General features: G+C 38.6%; 1 protein-coding gene and 1 pseudogene across 1 annotated transcript; one reads left to right on the forward strand and one right to left on the reverse strand.

The window, feature by feature from the left end:
- The first annotated feature begins 591 nt into the window (after positions 1 to 591).
- LOC109261074 (putative G antigen family E member 3) lies at positions 592 to 3,580 on the forward strand. The gene is made up of 3 exons (XM_019439598.2): positions 592 to 672; positions 1,572 to 1,671; positions 3,417 to 3,580. The coding sequence occupies exons 1-3, from the start codon at positions 592 to 594 to the stop codon at positions 3,578 to 3,580; spliced, it is 345 nt and encodes a 114-aa protein (XP_019295143.1).
- A 16,704-nt stretch (positions 3,581 to 20,284) lies between these two features.
- Positions 20,285 to 20,953, reverse strand: LOC109261075 (GTP:AMP phosphotransferase AK3, mitochondrial-like; annotated as a pseudogene).
- Between the last annotated feature and the right edge of the window lie 3,049 nt (positions 20,954 to 24,002).

A 24,002-nucleotide genomic window follows, 5' to 3' on the forward strand; every position in this document is an offset into this window, starting at 1 on the left:
GCCAGTGGGCCTCAGGAAAGTCCCCGTGGCACATTCTGTGGCCTCCCAAGAAGGAAGTTTCTGGAGGTGGTCATCCTTCTCCTCACAGGCATTGTGACCGCCATGGCCTGGTTATGGTGGGGGATAGGGGGGTGGGACAAGGGAGGACCGTGGGCTGGAGGGAAGGAGTCAGATAAAAGATAGGGGTGCGACTTGGGGTATTATTTGAGGTATCTGAGTCCCAGAAGTACCTGGAACTGCCGGCAGAGCACGGAAGCTGGGTTCCTCACTGGAGCCCTGGGGAGGGAGCCAGGTGTGCAGTAAAAAATAGGTCTAGATACGGGGAACGCTGTGGAGTTGTAACTGCATCTCCGAGACTTGTGATGTACCGTGCAAAGTGCAAAGGAGGACAGGACCCTTTGGTCTATATTGCAGTTAGACATCTCAGCCCTCCTAGTGTGAAGACAGCCAGCCATATATCCTGGGAATTATTTTGAAAGTATTCTCAAAGTTAAAAAAGTAAATAAAAGAAAGCATTTAGCCATGGTAGTGGTATAGCTATTCTCTTGCATACATTTTCCAAATAGCAATATTCTACTTTCAGAGTGAAATATGAGTAGGCATGTAAGATCAAGATCCAAATCTATGCAAAGAGATGATCTAGAGTCTAACCAGCAAGCTGCACCTGTGATTGTGAGCACTTCAATATTTGATGTTTTCATTAACTAGAAATTTATTTTTCTGAAAATTTTGTTGAACTACTGTAGATACAGTGATAAGTTTTCTCAGGTGATAATGGGAGGGAAACATTGATCCAGGAGAATTCCAATCTGGTGTTGCCTATGGAAATACACCCTGTGACTTCTTCCCCCACGTTTTAAAAAAATGGATTGCATGCATCTATTCTAGCATAGTTTAAAATAGCCTCCAACTCTTAAATATAGACAACAGAGGGTTGCTGGAGAGGTTGTGGTGGGGGATGGGCTAAATGAGTAAGGGGCATTAAGGAAGACACTTGTTGGGATGAGCACTGGGTGTTATACATAGGGGATGAATCACTAGAATCTACTCCTGAAATCATTGTTGCACTATATCCTAACTAACTTGGATGTAAATAAATAAATAAGTAATAAAATAGCCTCCAAAGTTCTTGTGGGTACCTCTTCTTCAGTAGTCATTCTATGGGAAGAATAACTTCAGTAAGAATAAGTATATAGAATCTGGTTTTTAAAATGCCCTTATGGGTGCCTGGGTGGCTCAGTCCATCAAGCCTCAGACTTTCGCTCAGGACATGATCTCATGGTTCATGGATTTGAGCCCTGCGTCGGGCTCTGTGCTGACAGCTCAGAGCCTGGAGACTGCTTCGGATTCTGTGTCTCTCTCTCTCTCTCTCTTCCCCTCCCCTGCTCGTGCTCTGTCTCTTTCTCTCAAAAATAAACACACATTAAAAAATTTTAAATGCCTTTATACTTATTTATGACTAGATATATCTATGTATTATGTGATTTATATTGTTGGCATGTATTAACAACACAACTTTTTATTTGCGCGCGCGCACACACACACACACACACACACACACCCCTAGGTAGCCTAGTGATGAGCAACCTCAACAAGAGAAGACACCAACTGAGAGCCAGGATATTATACCCAATCACAAGGAAGAAAATGAAGGAGCACCTGTGGTTCAAGGTGAAGGGAAAGGGAGGAAGAATTCTATGGGAACAGGGAGCATATGTGAGCATCATGCATTATGACATAACAACAGGAGGAAAGAAATTACAGATTACCAATTACTGAAAATTGGCTGAAAATGTGAAGAGACTATACTTAGCAGCTTTGGGTAATCCTTCACTCTAATGAATTTGCCTTTTTTCTATAAGATTGGTTTTTTGTGTGCTTGAAAATACAGACCTTGCTAAATCCAAGGAAACTGTAAAAAAATGCACATTATTTCAGTAGCTTTATATGTTCTTCTCAGAACATTGTGTGACCTTTTTAGTCATTGTATCAAAAGTGTAAGTAACTTAAAAAAAGTGTAAGCAACTTTTACCAACATGTGCAAAGTGCCAAGTCAGCATAGCATATAACACCTGGAATAAAGGCCATTTGTATAGGGATGGTAGTCTCATTTCATGAGAAAGCCTCAGGGATTCTGGTTTGCCAAAGAGCATTTAACTCATGGGGGCATAATTCACATTTCATTCCAACGTTTATGTTATTCTTATCATCTGTGTTGTTGTACAAAAAGTGAATGAAATCTTGCCATTTGCAATGATGTGGATGGAGCTAGAGAATATTATGCTAAGCACAATAAGGCAGTCAGAGAAAGAGAAATACCATATGATTTCACTCATATGTGGAATTTAAGAAACAAAACAGATGAACATAGGGGGAAAAAGAGAGGTAAACCAGGAAACAGACTCTTAACTATAGAGAACAAACTGAGGGTTACTGAAAGGGAGGTGGGCAGGGGAATGGGTTAAATAAGTGATGAGTATTAAGGAGCGCACTTGTTATGATGAGCACTGGGTGTTGTGTGTAAGTGATCAATCACTAGATTCTACACCTGAAACTAATATTACACTGTATGTTAACTAACTGGAATTTAGGTAAAAACCTGAAGAAAAAAATAAAAACAGTGAATGGTTTTGTATAAAATGCTTAATATTCAAATGTGTCTGTACCATAAAGTAGCTTAGTACTGGCTCAGGAATAAATGCAGTTTAGTGGAGCAGGAGAGAAAATCCAGAAAAGAGTTCAATGAATGATAGCCACTATTTCCTTTTATTGATGGTTCGATATGGCAACTATGGTAATAGCTAGATAATTTAGAATACTGACATATACCTAACTATATTAGTATGGTTTTTAAAGTGGCTTTAGAAAATGTCTAAACACTTGTGTTATTAGGAAACTCAAAAGTACCTTGTAATTATCAAACAACCAGTTATTTTTGATACTTTGTTCTAAATAGGGCTTATTTATGGAAAGTTACATATAGGGTCTTTGCACTTTAATATAGCTAATTTTAACAACATAATTCAGGTTACCACAAAAGGGGATGTATGTCACTTCTAAAAGATTTGTCATAGGCCCACAAATGCACATGGTTAATCCTTCAGAAATTACATTTTAATTGTAATTAAAATACTATCCATGGTGTAAGCTTCAGATTTCTTAGATAGCTGATGCTCTCTCCTCTTAGCACAGTATGGTAATATATGATGGAAATGTAGATGTAGTGTGGTTTATCTTTAGATTGTCATTTAAAATAGTTTCATAATACAGGAAAACAAAGATGTGAAGTCCATTGTTCCATCATATTTATTATCACACTAGCCTAAGGATTTTATTTCATATATCTAAAGGAATAAATTTTTTTTCCTTATTTATATGTCATGTTCATTGCTTAAATTGTTAACTTTTTTTTCAAGGGCCTGATCTGGGAGCTGATCTCCAGAAACTGGCTCCACCAAAGACTTGCAGTAAGGGTAGAGCTGGTCCAAATGTCAAGAGGGCAAGTTTACTAAATTTAGAGCCCATTAAAATGCCAGAAGCAGGTATGTTATCCATTAAGAATGCAAAGTATGTGGTTTAGTTTTATAGAATATTATATCATTGATAATATATATGTAATGTTATTTTTACTTTAATAAAAACAGTTGCATTTTAAATCCTTTCCCTAATGAAACCTCAAATGACTAATAAAATGCCAAGGGATAGTCAAGTGTATTACTGTTCACAAAATAAAGATTATTTGAAAGGTAATTCAGACCCTAAATGCCTGACTGCCTTACTTTAAAGACTATCAGATCTAGAAGCAAATTGGGTCAAAACCATTTTGAGCTATGAAATATAAACATTTTCTTCCTTTTAAGTACTTTAACCAATAGGTATTAATTTTCAGATTCTTTATAATTTCTGCATTTGTAATAAATGCAGCTTGTGGGAAATATGCTGAGGCACTAAAGTAGGTTCTACTACCAGCTCTAACATAATTTGTGTGATTCTGGGAGAATCCCCTAACTTCTAAATCTACCTTTACTGCTATATAATTAGTGAATTCAAGTCAGATATATTAAAGTAATTTTTAATGCTTGTTTTTACATTCTCTAGTTCTGTTGTATAGCATGCATAGAATACAAAAATGTTCTGTTTTGCATGAATTATTGTGTTAAATCATCTTGGGTCAAATTATAACATCTGCAGTGATATTTCATTGCTACTAAGATAATGAATAAACACTGCTTGATGATTGTTTTTCTATATGGAGACCTGAATAGCTATAAGTAGGCTCTGTCTAATTCTGAATTCTCCTGGCTCTTAAAAAACAATTGTGTTTTAGATCCTTTTTCCCAATGAAGCCTCAAATGACTAAATAATAAAATGGCAAGAGAAAGTCAACTTTCTGGTATCTGTGGCTGGTCAAGTAGACAGAGTGCATGTAGTCACTGATGCTTAAGATGGGTGTAAAATATCTGTGCTTCATGAGCTACTGCCCCTAATAAAAATGTGAACACTGTGATACAATCGCTGATAGCTGTATCAAACATGGCATTTTGTAAGTTTCTGTCTTGAGACATAAATTGATAAGATTGGAAATTTAAAGTCTGTAACTTTAATAATTACTGATTAATCAACTTATGTTTTATGTATGTGTTTTCCAAATTGATGACCATTATGAAGAGCTTCTGGATTTATTTTTTAAGTTTATTTATTTCTTAGAGAAAGCGAGTGAGTGAGCACAAATGGGCACGAGCATGAGCAGGGGAGGGGCAGAGAGTGAAGAGACAGAGAATCCCAAGTAGGCTCTGCATTGCCAGTGCAGAGACCGATGCGGGGCTCGAACTCACAAGCCTCGAGATCATGACCTGGGCCAAAATCAAAAGTTGGATGCCTACCCACCTGAGCCACTAGGCACGCCCCTCAAGCTTGTCCTTTAAATTCAGAAGCTTGGGACACCTGGGTGGCTCAGTCATTTAAGAGTCTGACTCTTGGTTTCAATTCAGGTCATGATCTCACTGTGGATTCAGGCCCTGCGTCCATCTTTGCACTGACAGTGCGGAGCCTGCTTGGGATTCTCTCTCTCTCCCTCTCTCTCTGCTCCTCTCCTGCTCACACACTCTCTCTCAAAATAAATTAAAAAAAATAAAACTGCCTTTTAATAAGTGTCATTCATTTAGTGTGTTTTGAACTTGAACAGCCTTTTTGTTTCCTCGTACCAATAGAGTGATGTGTTTTAATAAGTGTCATTCATTTAGTGTGTTTTGAACTTGAACAGCCTTTTTGTTTCCTTGTACCAATAGAAAGAGTGATGTGTTTAAAAATATTGGTTAGGGGTGCCTGGGTGGCTCAGTTGGTTAAGCGTCTGACTTCAGCTCAGGTCATGATCTTGCGGTTTGTGGCTTTGTGCCCCACATTGGGCTCTGGGCTGACAGCTCAGAGCCTGAAGCCTGCTTCAGATTCTGTGTCTCCCTCTCTCTCTGCCCCTCCCCTGCTGATGCTCTGTCTCTTTTGGTCTCTCAAAAATAAATAAATGTGTTCCCTAATAATTGCTTGTATTTCTGAGGGATTGGTTGTAAATTCCATTTTCATTCATGATTTCATCTATTTGGGTCATCTCTCTTTTTGAGAAGCCTGGCTAGAGGTTTATCAATTTTATTTTTTCAAAAAACCAACTCTTGGTTTCATTGATCTGCTCTACAGTATTTTTAGATTCTATATTGTTTATTTCTGCTCTGATCTTTATTATTTCTCTTCCTCTGCTGGGTTTGGGGTTTCTTTGCTGTTCTGCTTCTATTTCCTTTAGGTGTGCTGTTAGATTTTGTATTTGGAATTTTTCTTGTTTCTGGAGATAGGCCTGGATTTCAATGCATTTTCCTCTCAGGACTGCCTTTGCTGCATCCCAAAGAGTATGGATTGTTGTATTTTCATCTTCATTTGTTTCCATATATTTTTAAATTTCTTCTCTAATTGCCTGGTTGACCCATTCATTCTTTAGTAGGGTGTTCTTTAACCTCCATGCTTTTGGAGGTTTCCCAGACTTTTCCCTGTGGTTGATTTCAAGTTTCATAGCATTGTGGTCTGAAAGTGTGCATGGTAGGATATCAATTCTTTTCTACTTATGAAGGTCTGTTTTGTGACCCAGTATGTGATCTACCTTGGAGAATGTTCCATGTGCACTCGAGAAGAAAGTATATTCTGTTGCTTTGGGATGCAGAGTTCTAAATATATCTGTCAAGTCCTTCTGATCCAATGTATCCTTCAGGGAGAACTGGGAGAACTGGACAGCAACATGCAGAAGAATGAAACTAGACCACTTTCTTATACCATTCACAAAAATAAACTCAAAATGGATAAAGGAACTGAATGTGAGACAGGAAACCATCAAAACCCTAGAGGAGAAAGCAGGAAAAAAACCTCTCTGACCTCAGCCGCAGCAATTTCTTACTTGACACATCTCCAAAGATAAGGGAATTAAAAGCAAAAATTAACTATTGGGACCTCATCAAGATAAAAAGCTTCTGCACTGCACAGGAAACAATCCACAAAACTAAAAGGCAACCAACGGAATGGGAAGAGATATTTGCAAATGACATATTCGACAAAGGGCTAGTATCCAAAATCTATAAAGAACTCACCAAACTCCACACCCAAAAAACCAATAATCCAGTGAAGAAATGGGCAGAAAATGTGAATACACACTTCTCTAAAGAAGACATCCAGATGGCCAACAGGCACATGAAAAGATGCTCAACGTCACTCCTCATCAGGGAAATACAAATCAAAACCACACTGAGATACCACCTCATGCCAGTCAGAGTGGCTAAAATGAACAAATCAGGAGACTATAGATGCTGGCGAGGATATGGAGAAACGGGAACCCTCTTGCACTGTTGGTGGGAATGCAAACTGGTGCAGCCGCTCTGGAAAACAGTGTGGAGGTTCCAAAAGATTAAAAATAGAGGTACCCTATGACCCAGCAATAGCACTGCTAGGAATTTACCCAAGGGATACAGGAGTGCTGATGCTGAGGGGCACTTGTACCGCAGTGTTTATAGCAACACTTTCAACAATAGTCAAATTATGGAAAGAGCCTAAATGTCCATCAACTGATGAATGGATAAAGAAATTGTGGTTTATATACACAATGGAATACTACTTGGCAATGAGAAAGAATGAAATATGGCCTTTTGTCTCAACGTGGATGGAACTGGAGAGTGTTATGCTAAGTGAAATAAGTCATAGAGAGAAAGACAGATACCATATGTTTTCACTCTTATGTGGATCATGAGAAACTTAACAGAAGACCACGGGGGAAGGGAAGGAAAACAAAGTTAGAGAGGGAGGGAGCCAAACCATAAGAGACTCTTAAAAACTGAGAATAAACTGAGGGTTGATGGGGAGGGGGGCGTGGGTGATGGGCATTGAGGAGGGCACCTTTTGGAAGGAGCACTGGGTGTTGTATGGAAACCAATTTGACAATAAATTTCATATAAAAATAAATAAAGCAAAAAAAAAGTAAAGATAAATGTAAAAAAAAATTTAAATATCGGTTAAATATATGCCTGGAAATCGATCTTATAAATCCAAAACAGTAGTAGTTATTGTATACCTTTAATATGATATAAATAAAATTCTGCTAAGTAATGTTCTTAACTGTTTTGCTTACCTTACAGGTGAAGGACAATCACAGGTTTAAAGGAAGACCAGCTGAACCCATCCATGTTGGATGGATATTTCACTGTTAAAATTCTCTCAATAAAGTTTTATAACTTTCTCCACAGAATCATGCCAATGTTTTGTTAAACTTATTTCTAAGCATTTGATGCTATTGGAAATTATATCATTATTTCATTTATTTATTGTCCCGAGAGAGAGAGTATTTATTAGCATCTGCTTTGTAATTTTAATGTCTTTTTTATTCAAGTATAATTAACATTCAGTGTTATATTAGTTTCAAGTGTACAGTATAATGATTCAACAGTTCCATATATCACCTGGTACTCAGTAAGATAAGTCTACTCTTAATCCCCTTTACCTATTTCCCCCATCCCCCCACCCACATCTGCCCTGACAACCATCACTTTGTTCTCTGTATATGAGTCTGTTTTTTATTTGTCTCCTTTTTCTTTGTTGGTTTTGTTCATTTTACATTTTACATTGTGATTTATTTGGTATCTACAGATATATTTGTAAATTGATGTTCTCTCCAGCAACTTTGCTGAATATGCATTTTAATTTCAAAAGTCTATGTCTAGCTCTTTTTTGGTTTTCTAAATACACGATCATATAATCATTGAATACTAACAGTTGGTTTCTTCTCTTTCAAATATTATGACCTTTTTTTTTTCCTTCTCTCATTATACAACACTGGACAGATGCACCCAGTACAATGTTGAATAGAATTGTAATAATGGACACCCTTGTCTTATTCCTGATAAGAAATGGAAATTTGTAAAGTTAGCCATGTTTACTGTGTAGTAAAGAAAGCTTCATTCTAATCCTAGTTTGCTAAGAATATTTATCTTTGATATATGTCGACTTTCAACAAATACTTGTAGTGCATTTATTGAGATGATCATGGATTTTTTTCTCCTTTAATCTGTTAATGTGGTGAATTAAATAGGTAAACTCCTGTTTTAACCAACCATACATTACTAGGGGAAAAATGGTCACGAGATATTTTTTCTGAATAAGTCTTAATAATTTGTTGAGAATTTTTTTGTATGTCCTCATGAGTGACATTAATCTATATTTTTGTTTTTATGTACTCTCTTGGACTTTGGTATCAAGGTAACACTAGCTTCATAAAATGAGTTGGTATGTAAAACCTCTTTTCTAGTCCCTGGAACTGAAGACTCTGAAAGGCTGTGAGTAATACGGAGGCAGACTTTCCCATGTTTATCTGGTTTTTTTTAATTTTTCTTTTTGGTATATTATTTCATTCATTCATTCATTCATTCATTCATCCATTCACTTGTTTATTCATTCAACATAGACATGCATGTTCATTTCACATAAAGTGCTAATATTGTCTGTTTGTAGGGGGTGGAATTTAGGATGCAGGGTAGAGGAGGTAGAAGAGGGAACTCAGAATGCAGGTATAAAGATGCCTCTTGTGGGGTGATGGTCAGCATCTGTAATGCAGAGCCACAATTGCCACATGTGGTTGAATAACTCCAATAGTATCCATGATGCCAGTTCAGAGGTGTTTTCCATGTTAGCTGAATTTCATCCCCTTTTTATTACTGTACCCTTGTCTGAAGGGAAGCTACAGGTTCCTATCTTTTCAAGCTTTGCAAGGTGCCCATCCTTCCTGCAAGATACCTCTAATGATGCTGTTACCACGCAAGCTACCTGCTCCTGTTTCAATGCTGATACTAATCTATACCCAGAAAGTTAAATGTCATGGCTCTGTTAACTTGCCTAGATAATTTTGACCTGTGCTGTATGGTTGTGAATGGCCAACCAACCCAGAGTTGTGTACAGTTATGACAGTAACTCTATTTATTGAGTTTTTTTAATGTTTGTTTATTTTTGAGAGAGAGAGAGAAACAGAATGTAGTGGGGAAGGGGCAGAGAGAATGGAGACACAGAATCTGAAGCAAGCTCCAGGCTCTGAGCTGTCAGCACAGAGCCTGATGTGGGACGCGGACCCACAAACCATGGGATCATGACCTGAGCTGAAGTCAGACACTCAACCGACTGAGCCACCCAGGTGCCACTTGAGTTCTTTAATAATAACAGGGGTTCTTATAAAAACTCATATTTGTAAGATGTGTACTAAGTTAGCTACCTTTTTGTCCTAAGTTTCATACATTTATGACCTCATTTAAACCTCACAAAAAGGCAGGTTAGAGTGGGCCAAACTTCTGACTCCAGTAAGCAGCAGATTTGGGGATTCAAGTTCTCTCAGTGAGAAGCCTTGCTATTTCTCAAAGTAAATATTTCTGAATATGTTGAATCCAGGAAAGCCGACAGTGTACATGATGACTCTCATGGTAATCTGATGTTTTCATAAAAATTTATAGTATTTTTTTCACCATTTGACATAAAAGATTTTGTTCTTCTCCATTAAAAATATTTTAATAATAGCATAAATTACTATGCTATAGAGAAAGAGAACTAGAATACTAAAGCCATTTGGGATGGTTTGTATGGAGAAAGAGAAACGAACTGATGTCACAAGCCTCTATGGCAGAAGACCACAACATCTGCAAAATTTCTGACCTCTCTTCAAAAGTTATTTAAAAGCAGGGAGGGAAAAGGCACAAATCTCTTTTTCCCCCTAAATACATCTCCATCAGCCTAACAATCATCACATCTCAGAAGTGCCTCCAGAGGCTAGTTCTATTACTCAGCACAATACAAGATTAAATAACAATAGCCAAATTATGGAAGAAGCCTAAATGTCCATCAACTGATGAATGGATAAAGAAATTGTGGTTTATATACACAATGGAATACTACGTGGCAATGAGAAGGAATGAAATATGGTCTTTTGTAGCATTGTGGATGGAACTGGAGAGTGTTATGCTAAGTGAAATAAGTCACACAGAGAAAGACAGATACCATATGTTTTCACTCTTATGTGGATCCTGAGAAATTTAACAGAAGACCATGGGAGAGGGGAAGGAAAAAAAAAAGAGGGAGGGAGCCAAAACATAAGAGACTCTTAAAAACTGAGAACAAACTGAGGGTTGATGGGGGGTAGGAGGGGGGGGGTGGGTGATGGGTATTGAGGAGGGCACCTGTTGGGGGATGAGCACTGGGTGTTGTGTGGAAACCAATCTGACAATAAATTTCATATTAAGAATAAATTAAATAAATAAATAAATAGATAGATTTAAAAAAATAAATCACTGAGCCCCCATTTGCATCCTCATACCTCCAAAAACTACTGCAACTAAGGACACAATTCAAATTCACCTCATTTAGGGAATGGCAGGGAATTACAAGCAACAATCTTTTCCCCACTTTACAGAGGATGAAAAATATTTCCTGATCAAAAAGTAAAATCCAAATTCAAATTAAAAGTGAGACTAATGGTAGGGTGTCACACTTTGCCAGAAACAATATGCGAGGTCCCTAGATTGTGGAGTTGGGTTTAAAAAATGAGGGCCTGGGGCTCCTGGGTAGTTCCTTCAGTTAAGCATCCGACTTCAGTTAAGCATCACGAGGTCATAATCTCAGAGTTTGTGATTTCCAGCCCTGCATAGGGCTCTGCGCTGGTAGGGCAGAGCCTGCTTCGGATCCTGTCTCCCTCTCTCTCTCTCAAAAATAAACATTTAAAAAAAAATGAGGGCCTAGGGGCGCCTGGGTGGCTCAGTCAATTGAATGTCCAACTTCAGCTCAGGTCATGATCTCTTGGTTAATGAATTTCAGCCCCGCATGGGGCTCTGTACTGACAGCTCAGAGCCTGGAGCCTGCTTTTAGATTATCTCTCCCTTTCTCTCTGCCCCTCCCCCATTTATGCTTTGTTTCTCTCTGTCTCTCAAAAATGAATAAACCTCTAAAAAAATTTTTTTAATGAGGGCCTAAGTAAACGAGAAAGGGTGACTGGCTGGGGCAAATTAACTTGGTTCCTACCTATTCTGTCTCCATATAGGCTATGGCATGAAATAGCCATAGATTTCAATCCTGGCTCTGACAAACACTGTATGTGTGATGGTAGGAAAAACATTTATATCCATTTGATCTGTTTGATGATAGGAAAAGCATTTATATCCATTGGATCTGTTTCATTTCTAAAACAGAAATTATGGGATGCCTGGGTGTCTCAGTCATTAAGCATCTGATTTCATCTCAGATCATGATCTCACAGTTCGTGAGTTCGAGCCCCACAACGGGTGAGTTTGTGCCCCACTTGGGGTGAGCAGGAGCCCCGCATCAGGTGAGCATGAACCCCACTTCAGGTGAGCTCGAGCCCTGCATCAGCTGAGCATAAGCCCCCCGCCCTGCATCAAGTGAGCATTAAGTCCCCCATGGATGAGCTCCTGGCTTGCTTTCGGTAAAACACAAGCCCCACTTTGGGTGAGCCCTACTTCTCTCTCTCTCCCTCTCTCTCTCTCCCTCTCTCTCTCTCTGTCCCTTACTCACTTGTGCACCCTCTCTCTCTCCAAAAAAATTAAAATAAAATAAACAAAATAGAAATTATAGTATTTACAATAAATGATCGCTATGAAGAATAAATGAAATAACATATGTGAAGTAGGCAGTACATTGCAAATGGATTTGGCTTATTCCTTTTTTTTTCATTCAAACTTTCAAATGTTTTTTTTTTTTCCAGAATCATTTTTTATTTCATTTACCATCACAATTACATCTCTATCAAGTGATATTGAGTTTTTAATTTCGAGTAGGGATATAAAGCCAACTTTTTAAATGATATGAGTTTAGAAACTTATTTGATTTGAATAAGTTTATTGATTGAAACAACACTGAAGCTGATGTCAGACATGGCATCCATTCTAAAGTCGGTTTGTAAATATCTGAGGTCTGACAAGGCTGTTCTAAGTCATGGTATGTGCTGAAAACTGTGTTCCTTGCTGTGTGTGATGCCAAAGAAAATAAGTCAATATTTTGGTCATGCAACCCACACAACTCAACACCAGAGTCTGACTGTCAAGTGGTTCTTAAGTAGCAGTGCAGAAGCCAATAGGACCACATGGTTAACCACAGCAGCTGTTATTTTGGCTTATTACACTTCCACAGATTTGACCAGTCAGGAGACAGCAAACCCAAATGGATTCAAACAATTTATTACTTACAGACACAACAAAAGCATCAGCTTGGCATCACCTCCCTGCGCCAGTAGTCCCACAGGGACTGACACTGAGTGGGAGATGTTCAGTGACACCACAGGTGGTGGGTCTCTCTGCCAATGAGAAGTCCACAGCAGTACCCTGAGGCGGGGAGCGTTTTTGTGGACCACAGCTGTATTCTTAGGTGAGGCAAGGAGAAATGTTCTGTACCCATCTGAAACCAGAGATAGATGAGTATTGACCTCATGTCAGTTTCTAGCTAGATAGGGAGGCAGATGAGAAACTACTTTGTGGCAGCTTCTCAGCAGGCTGCTTACCTCCCCCTGTTCTAAGAGGAATCACAAGGTATTCTGCCAAGAGTTGGGTGCCTGCAGTCTAGTTTTGCCTACATGACCTGGGTGGGAACATGCAAATTCATCAGGACACCAAGGTGGGGCTGGTCCCCTGCAGTATCTGGTACCCAACAAAAGGTCATATGTAGGGGTGCCTTGGTGGCTCAGTTGGTTAAGCGTCCTGCTTCAGCTCAGGTCATGATCTCACTGTTTTGGGGTTCGAGCCCCACATCGAGCTCTCTGCTGTCAGTGCAGAGCCTGGAGCCTGCTTCAGATTCTGTGTCTCCCTCTCTCTCTGCACCTCCCCTGCTTACACTCTGTCGCTCTCTCTCTCAAAAATAAATAAACATTAAAACAAGGTCATATGTATGGTGCCAACAAATATAAAATCTATAATGCTGACCCCTAAATGGAGTAGATGCTTTTCCTATTGGGGGTCTTACAAAACATCAATTCAATATACATGCATTGTTTTTTTAGCTTGTTTCAGGAAATATCTGGGATGCCAGAAATGAAAAGACCAATGACATATGGTGCTCACTATAAGGGATATCACACTGGTGGGGCAGACAGACACATAAAGAGAAAAGCAGTTGAAATGCAAAGGAGAAACACAGAAAGGGACACAGAAAACAAAACAAAACCAACAACAAAACAAAACAAAAAAACAGTGAATGGAGCAGCCAAGAAGCAGGAAGAAAACCAGGAGAGGATACTTATTGTCAGAGTAAAAGAGGCCACCTAGATTCCCACATCCACTGGTCACTGGGCTTGCATATGTGGTCCTGCTGATATGAGACTGGGTGACATCTCTGTTTCACACTTAAAAGTAAAATAACTGATCAACTTCACACTTAAAATCTAAGTACAGTTGATCCTTGAACAACACGGAGTTTCAGTGCATGATCCCCCTACACAGTCCAAAATCCGTGTATAACATGGAATCTCCAAAAAGACTGGAGTAAATTAACACCTATTTTATATGTTGTATATATTATATACTGTATTCTTACAATAAGATAAGCTAGAGAAAAGATGTTATTAAGAAAATCATAAGAGGGGCACCTGGGTGGCTTAGTTGGTTAAGCCTCTGACTCTTGGCTTCAGCTCAGGTCATGATCTCAGTTTGTGAGCTCAAGCCCCACAGTGGGCTCCGCACTGATGGTGCAGAGCCTTCTTGGGATTTTCTCCCTCTTCCTCTCTCTCTGCTTCTCCCCTGCTCATACTCCCTCTCTCTCTAAATAAAAAAAAAAGAAAATCATAAGAGAAAGTACATTTACAGTATCCTACTGTATTTATTGAAAAAATCTACATATAAGTGGACCTGCATAATTCAAATCCACATTGATTAAGAGTTAACTATAATCAGAATGGCCAATTTTCATTAAAAAATATATCTACCTGCTCAGTTTTCTCCATTTTATTAAGTAAATAACTGAGGATTGGGGCACCGGGGTGGCTCAGTCAGTTGACCATCCGACTCTTGATTTTGGCTCAGACCATGATCTCACAGTTCATGATATCAAGCCCCATGCTGGGTTCTGCACTGACAGTGTGGAGCCTGCTTGGGATTCTCTCTCCCACTCTGCCCCTCCCCCACTCACACTCACTCTCTCAAAAATAAATAAATAAACATTAAAGACAGGAAGTAACTGAGGATAAGAAAAATGTCTTATTCAAGGTCACCACATTAGTCCTTTTAACTTCTTTGGTCAGTATTTTATGGTTTTTACTATACAGTCTTTTGCTCCTTTGGTTAAATGTATTCCTAAGAATTTTATTCTTTTTGATGCTATTGTGAATAGAATTTTAAAAGTTTTCTTATCAGTGGTTCATTATTAGTGTATAGAAATAAAACTGGCTTCTGTATGTCTAGTTTATATCCTGCAATTTCACTGAAATTATTGATTAGTTCTAAAATATTTTTGGTTGAGTCTTCAGGGTTTTCTATATGCAAAATCATATCATCTCCAAATAGTAACAGTTATACTTCTTCCTTTCTGATGTTTATATTTTTTGTTGGTTTATTTGTTTTGTTTCTGAATTGCTCTAGGTAGGAATTAAAGTGCTGTATTGACTAACACTGGTAAGAGGGGGCATCCTTGTCTTGTTCCTGATCTTAGAGGAAAAGCTTTCAATTTTTCTCCTTTGAGGATAATGTTAGCTGCAGGTTTGTTGCATATGGTCTTTATTATGTTGTGGTATGTTTCTTCTATTCCCAGTGTGTTGAAGGATTTTATTGTGAAAAGATGTTGAATATTGTCAAATGCATTTTGCATCTATCATGATGATCATGTAATTTTTTAGAATTTTATTTTGGGGCACCTGGGTGGCTCAGTCGGTTAAACGTCCAACTTTGGCTCAGGTCATAATCTCACAGTTTGTGAGTTCGAGCCCCGCATTGGGCTCTGTGCTGACAGCTCAAAGCCTGGAGCCTGCTTTGGATTCTGTGTCTCCCTCTCTCTGTGCCCCTTCCCCACCTGTTCTCTCTCTCTCTCTCTCTCTCTCTCTCTCTCTCTCTCTCTCTCTCAAAAATAAATAAATGTAAAAAAAATTTAATTTTAATTCCAGTGTTAACATACAGTGTTATATTAAGTTTCAGGTGTACAATATAGTGATTCAGCAATTCCATATATTACTCAGTGCTCATAAAGATAAGTGCACTCTTAATTCCCTTCACCCATTTTATCCATACCCTCACCCAAACTCCCACCCTGTAACCACCAGTTTTTTTTCTATAGTTAAGAGTCTGTTTTTTTTTTTTTTTCGTTTTTCTCTTTTTTTCCCCTTTGTTCATTTGTTTTGTTTCTTAATTTCCGCATCTGATTGAAATCATATGGTATTTGTCTTTCACTGACTGGCTTATTTTGCTTAGCATTCTATTTTATAGTTCCATCTATGTTGCTGCAAATGGCACAATTTCATTCTTTTTTTATAGCTGAATAATCCGGTGTGTGTGTGTGTGTGTGTGTGTGTGTGTGTGTGTGTGTATTTCTTCTTTATCCATTCATCTATCAATGGACACTTCCATAATTTGACTATTGTAAATAATGCTGCAATAAACATACAGTGTGCATATACTGTTTCAAATTAGCATTTTCATATTCTTTGATTAAACACCTAGTAGTGCAGAGTGCCTGGGTTGCTCAGTCAGTTAAGCATCCAACTCTTGATTTCAGCTCAGGTCATCATCTCACAGTTTGTGATATCAAGTCCCGTGTCAGGCTCTGCACTGACAGGGTGGAGCCTGCTTGGGATTCTCTCTCTCTCTCTCTCTCTCTCTCTCTCTCTGCCCCTCCCCTGCTCACACTTTCTGTCTCTTTTAAAATAATTAAACTTAAAAAAATATCTAGTAGTGCAATTCACTAGATCATATGGTAATTCTATTATTAATTTTTTGAGAAACTTCCATACTGTCTTCTATAGTGGCTGCACCAGTTTGGATTACCACCAACAGTGCACAAGCTTTTCTTTCTTCTCCACATCCTTGCCAATACTTACTGTTTCTTGTGTTTCTGATTTTAGCCATTCTGACAGGTGTGAAGTGATATCTTATTGTGGTTTTGATTTGCATTTCCCTGATGATAAGTAATGTTGAGCACCTTTTCATGTGTCTGTTGGCTATCTGTATTCTTCTTTGGAGTAATGTCTGTTCATGTCTTCTGCCTATTTTTAATTGGATTATTTGTTTTTTGGTCGTTGAGTTATATACATTCTTTATATATTTTGTGTACTAACTGTTTATTGGATATGTCACTTGCAAATGTCTTCTCCCATTCAGTAAGTTGTCTTTTAGTTTTGTTAGTTGTTTCCTTTGTTGTGAAGAAGCCTTTTATTTTGATGCAGTCTCAATAGTTTATTTTTGCTTTTGTTTCCCTTGCCTCAGGAGACATATGTAGAAAGAATTTGTTATTGCTGATGTCAGAGAAATTACTCCTTGTGATCTCCACTAGCATTTTACTGTTTCAGGTCTCACATTTAAGTCCTTAATCCACTTTGAGCTTATTTTTTTGTGTATGGTGTAAGAAAGTGGTCCAGTTTCATTCTTTCACATGTAGCTGTCCAGTTTTCACAACACCATTTGTTGAAAATACTGTCTTCTTGGCCCCGAATAGCCAAAGTAATTTTGAAGAAGACCAAAGCAGGATGCATCACAATCCCAGACTTTAGCCTCTACTACAAAGATATAATCCTCAAGACAGCATGGTTTTGGCACAAAAACAGACTTATAGACCAATGGAATAGAATAGAAACCCCAGAATTAGAGCCACAAACGTATGGCCAACTAATCTTTGACAAAGCAGGAAAGAATATCCAATGGAAAAAAGACAGTCTCTTTAACAAATGGTGCTGGGAGAATTGGACAGCAACATGCAGAAGAATGAAACTAGACCACTTTCTTACACCATTCACAAAAATAAACTCAAAATGGATAAAGGACCTGAATGTGAGACAGGAAACCATCGAAACCTTAGAGGAGAAAGCAGGAAAAGACCTCTCTGACCTCAGCCGCAGCAATTTCTTACTTGACACATCCCCAAAGGCAAGGGAATTAAAAGCAAAAATGAACTATTGGGACCTCATGAAGATAAAAAGCTTCTGCACAGCAAAGGAAACAACCAACAAAACTAAAAGGCAACCAACGGAATGAGAAAAGATATTTGCAAATGACATATTAGACAAAGGGCTAGTATCCAAAATCTATAAAGAGCACACCAAACTCCACACCCGAAAAACAAATAATCCAATGAAGAAATGGGCAGAAAACATGAATAGACACTTCTCTAAAGAAGACATCCAGATGGCCAACAGGCACATGAAAAGATGCTCAACGTCGCTCCTCATCAGGGAAATACAAATCAAAACCACACTGAGATATCACCTCACGCCAGTCAGAGTGGCTAAAATGAACAAATCAGGAGACTATTGATGCTGGCGAGGATGTGGAGAAACGGGAACCCTCTTGCACTGTTGGTGGGAATGCAAACTGGTGCAGCCACTCTGGAAAGTGGTGTGGAGGTTCCTCAAAAGATTAATATATGTACCCTATGACCCAGCAGTAGCACTACTAGGAATTTATCCAAGGGATACAGGAGTACTGATGCATTGGGGCACTTGTACCCCAATGTTTATAGCAGCACTCTCAACAATAGCCAAATTGTGGAAAGAGCCTAAATGTCCATCAACTGATGAATGGATAAAGAAATTGTGGTTTATATACACAATGGAATACTACTTGGCAATGAGAAGGAATGAAATATGGCCTTTTGTAGCAATGTGGGTGGAACTGGAGAGTGTTATGCTAAGTGAAATAAGTCATACAGAGAAAGACAGATACCATATGTTTTAACTCTTATGTGTATCCTGAGAAACTTAACAGAAGACCATGGGGGAGGGGAAGGAAAAAAAATGTTAGAGAGGGAGGGAGCCAAACCATAAGAGACTCTTAAGAACTGAGGACAAACTGAGGGTTGATGCAGGGTGGGAGGGAAGGGAGGGTGGGTGATGGGTATTGAGGAGGGCACCTGTTGGGATGTGCACTGGGTGTTGTATGGAAACCAATTTGGCAATAAATTTCATATTAAAATAAATAAATAAATAAATAAATAAATAAATAAATAAATACTTTTTAAAGGAATCTTCAAAATATAAATAAATAATAAAAACAAAATAATTTTTCCCAACAAAATACATAAAGAACCACGTTCTTGCTGACATTTGTATTTTAAGTGCCGAGAATACGAGTAATGTTCAAAATGAGTCAAATGTTCAAAGGCAGTTGATAAAACTTGTACAAGGGCTTGGCTCATGTGATTTAGCAGCAAGTAAAGTAAGAGTAAAGACTCCATTGAAGATGTAGTTGGGTTAATCCTCTACTTCTCATTGTCCCAGTCTCCTTACTACCAGCCATAGGATATAAGCATGCATCCTTGTTGTGACATTAAAAAATCAAATCATCTCCATTTTTAAGTGGCTATTCAACTTACATACACAGTCAGAGTTCTTTCTCTGCCAGATGATAGGATAACAGTGAACATTAGCAGGTGTCAAATTCTTTGGGAATAAAGAACTAACTCCTTCAGCAAACTCAATTACTTTCCTGTTCTTTTTTTAATATGCCATGTAAATCCTTTTAACTACTGTACCTGTTTACTAATTATGATTGTTATGTATGTCAAGGTAATTTTCCCCAGGCATACCTGATCTATTTCTATTTCCTAATGACAGAGTATACTTGCTTTACTTAGGGCCATGGGTTTTTTTTTTCTCTTTTTCTTGTTCTGTCTTTCTCTTTCTCTTTTCTCTTTTCATACTTTGTTAGTCATCATGGCAGATCATACATAGTGATCAAAAAGAGAAACTGGCAAACCCTAAAGCACATACTTCTTAACCTGAGTAACAGGTGAAACGTAAGACTATAATTACATTTTCCATTGCAACTTCAGCTTCGGTGCTTTTGCAAGAACTTCTAATGTCTATTTCTAACATAAATCCTTTTCCTCAATACACATGTATTCTCAAAAGAAAACATGTCACAGAAACTAATGCTTTCCCATATGCTAATGTAATACAATTTTATAAGACTGAAACTTTCGAGTAAACTGAAGTTATGTTTAACAACAAAATAAATACTGCATATGTGGCTAAGTTTTAAATTTCTTAGTGTAAAGGCAGCAGTAAATTTGCATCCTGAAACTAATCTGCACATCCAGTTGCTTTTTTTCTGAAATCTGATAGACATGGTGTCTCACAAAATCATGAAGCACAGTGCTAATGATGCCAGTTTTTTGGCATTAGTCTATGCAAATTTCTCTGATGAAATATTTCCCCAAATGGCATAGGATTTTTTTAACTTTTCCAGAAAAATAAGAAGATTTTTATCAACCACTCTTCTTAACAAAAGTTATATTACTACCAATTGCTCTTCTAATTATGCTTCAGAAGATTTTTCAAAAGTTAAGACATATCTGATGTTTTTGAATTGCACACCCAAAGAAGATAACTCAATAAAACACACCAGACGGAAAGATTAATCTTAGTATCAGAGCTATTTGGCACATCCTTAATTTCTAGAAGAAAATCAGTACAAGTGAAACTAATATAATTTTCAAAGAATTCATACAAGCCACTCTCAGGACAAGGAGTTTCTAAATGCACAAATGAGGGGCATCTGCTCATTGTACTAGTTATATGCCCTTTTCCTCATTGAGTAGCTGATGCTTTCAGGTTTATTTGTGGAACTTTTGTTTGCTTGTAAGAAAGCATAGACATAGGGCCTGATCTTGTTTGTTTCTGTTCCAGAGAATTTTTCCAACACCCCCCCCCTTTCTGGTAAAATTCTAGGACTGGCTCTGTTTGGACTTCGTAAGCCTTAAGTCTCTTGACAGTTGACTCTGGCTTATCATCCTCACACTGAATGAGAGGCTCTCCACTCCGGTCATCAATGCTCACAGTCTTGGGAGGGTTGAAATCGATGTTGTAGACTCAGCCTCTGGCTAGATGAATCCACCAAGCAGTGAGACATTGCTTAATGACCTCAAAGGCCACGTTCAGATGTACTGCTGTGTCTACTTGATAAGCTCCATCCAGGGCTTCTGCCTGTGGAAGTGTCCTTGGAAAACCATACAATAGCCAGCTAAATTGGGTGAGGATTTTTAGCTCATGAAGGTCCAGCCAAGGCATGTCATCATCTGGCATGAGCTTCCCTTGGTCAATGAAAGTGTTGGATAACACACCAACTTCTGTGCCCCAAAGCATGTTGTCTTGGAGCAGGTCCCTGCTGGAGAAGTAATTCAGCACCAAGTGTTTTGTGGTGCGCAACAGCACGGTGCTGTTGTTGGATCCAGGTGCTGCCATGATCACTGTGCATATCAACCTCTACCATCAGGGCCCCAGGGAGAGGTTCCAGGCCTGGCTACCCCTGCTCTGCAGTGGGGAAGGCTGCTGAACGTTTAATATCATCCCAAAACACCCTCCAATTTGAAACATAAAATTATCTATCCCACCATGCATAAATTTAGTGAGATCCAAATTATAACTGCAAGTGGAGCCCCAGAATTAAGGCCATGAAGTTTTGCCAATTTTGCATTTCAGCAGCTGTTAAAATTAATTCAGTACCTATGCTATAGATGCACAAATGCCAGTTAGTGCCCCTTTACCTTTTTCTTGTATGAATTCATTTAGTAAGTGTTGGTTTTACAACTGGGTCAGATTCTGGACCTTTGTTTCTTTTTCTTCTTTCTATATCCACCTTTTCCCTTCTTCTTTTTCTCCTCCTCCTTTGTCTCCTCCTCCTTCTTCTTCCTCTCCTCTTCTCTTTTTTTTAAGTTTTTTGTTTTAATTCCAGTATAGTTAACACAGTGTGATATTAGTTTCAGGTGTACAATACAGTGGTTGAACAATTCCATACAACACCTGGTACTCATCACAAGAGCACTCCTTAATCCTCACTTCTCTCCCTCTCTCCCTCCCTCCCTCCACTCCTCCCCCCACTCGCTCTCTTTTTCTCTCTCCATATATTTGGAGACATTATCCCTACCCTATTTATTTATAAACTTATTTCTGCAGAGAGCCTCAAATTGGTATCATGAGGGTTAGGGGCCTCCCACATCACAATAGTTTTTTTTGTTTTTGTTTTTGTTTTGTTTTTTAGGGTTTAAGGACCATGAGCTTAAGTTGGGTTTGAATTAATCTCTTGGTATGCTACAAGAGTGTCATTGTCATTTTGTCCATGATTATCCTCAGGATGAGGATCTTTTTTGGTAACAGGCATAGGCAGCAGCAGGAACTAAAGTATCCTGTGTAGTCCTAGTGAGCCATCTGCATTTAGGGTTGTGGGCCTCAATAATTCAAATCTTCAAATAGCAACTAATCCTCAAATAGTGACTGTTCTTCCTCTACACAAGTGACCACCTGACCCATTCATATATTGCATATGTTTCACAGGGTATAGCTTTTCCCATGAATGCTCTATAGAAAGGGGAACCAATGCCTGGTTGAGATACACAACTGATTGATCACAAGGTAAAAGTTATACCCCTGAGCCTAGTGTTAGTAACAGCTAATTCTGAATTTGAAACAAATCATTCATTATAAGACACATAGATGGGTCTGGGCCATGACAAATATCCCAGGGATACTTTAAAGAGAACAACAATCCCTTATTCCAGTCCACAAATCCCAATTATTTATCAAAACTTCCAGCTTAGAAACTTGGTAGAACACAGCATATGCAACACAAAGCAGGACAGCTCAAAAGGCAAGCCAGCCAGTAAGTAACAGCTCAAATTACATACTTTTCATCAGATAGCAGAGCAAGTTATCAAGCCAAAGCAAGAGAAAAAAAAAGACCCCCAATGGTGGTGGTCATCATCTAGACTACACTAGTCACATTGCCAATAGTTGTGCCCACTCTGAAGGCACAGGATAGACCCCTCACCCCAAATAAGGTTCAGATGATGCCACATATGCACCAAGAACATATTCAAAGGTTTAACATTCACATAATGAGGATTTTGAGGGAGAACAGGGTAGGCTTCCCAAACAGATCTGAAAATGTCATGACGAAGCAAGAAAAGGAAACTGGCTTGGAGTTTTTATTGTGGTTAGGGGGTGGGGCTACGGCAAGTGTCCCTATGCATAATTAGGGTCTTGCATGATTTGAAACCCTCATTATCACCAATGAAGGGTGCACTTTGGTTTTTTATCAGCTTTCCCAAATGTGGGTAGATGAACAAGAGGGAGAGGTGAGGCTTAAAAGCTGTCAGAAGTCTACAATAATACAAAAATGGAGTCAGACTATTGCACCACCCAGATAGGTCAATTAATTGTAACATTAGGGGATTGTACCAAATCTGTTCTGTTTGACTTAGGCAACATTGGATAAGATTGACAACTGTAACTCCTAGTAGAATGATGGGAACCATCTGGAGGAGAGACCTTAGTCAGTTGCAGTCAAACCAGTTAAATATGTAAGCAGAGAAAAGAGTCCAGCAATAACAACATAAAGCTAAAGAGAATCATATCAGTGTCTAGAATGTTAATCTTTGTTCTTTCTGGAGTCATTGGATGTTGGGAGGTTTCTGAGAGTTCTTAAACTAAGATTTGTTCTTGGTCAGCAATTGAGTTATGGGTAATAGTGGCACTCAGTGTTAAATTGACCAGATGTACTATGGATAAGAACTGAGGGAGGGAGACAGAAATTAATACTCTCCACCCTTGTCCACCCAAGGTCAAAGATTTTCTCTTCACACCAGCCAGGGCTGTTATTCTCTTTCCACAGCCACATGATTGGTATGACTGGTTCCTGAAGCAGTTACTTCACCATTTTTTCCAATCCTCCCAATGTGTTACTCAAACATATCCTTTGTTTTGTATCTATGTGGCTCAGAAATTTATCTGTATTTCTTGTACCATTTGAGATGCTCTCCCACCCTCTGACACGTGGGCTATGCCCAGACCACCTTAGAAGTTATTACCTCATAATAATAACTATCATCAATATCCACAATTGCCCAAATTCAGTGAGCATAGCCAGACAATGGCTATGAAGAAGCATCAGATTAGTCTCCCATCCCCACGATCTTGCTTCTTCCAAGTTCTAGTAGCCTGATTTCCCAGGAGTATGTGTGGAAGCAACAAACAATAGAGTGAGAAGAGTGAATTAAGTGGTTTGGATTTTCTTACAGCCCATCTTGGCTTCCTCCCCCACTCCCCAACCTCATAATTAGGCATTTTATTTAGATGGAAGGTAACCTTCTGAGGAATTACCACACTTAGAGCCCAAACTGCCTATTATAAGTGTGTGTTCCACTGGGAGCTTAGCCTTGGTTATTCAGTTATCTTTTTCATTTTCTCCTTTAAGAGTTTATTTTATCTTTCAATCCATCTACTGCCTGGGAATGATACAGGGCATAAAATG

This window comes from Panthera pardus, unplaced genomic scaffold (genome assembly GCF_024362965.1).
Source record: "Panthera pardus isolate Hobbes unplaced genomic scaffold, ASM2436296v1 HiC_scaffold_27, whole genome shotgun sequence".
Classification (NCBI taxonomy): Eukaryota; Metazoa; Chordata; class Mammalia; order Carnivora; family Felidae; genus Panthera; species Panthera pardus.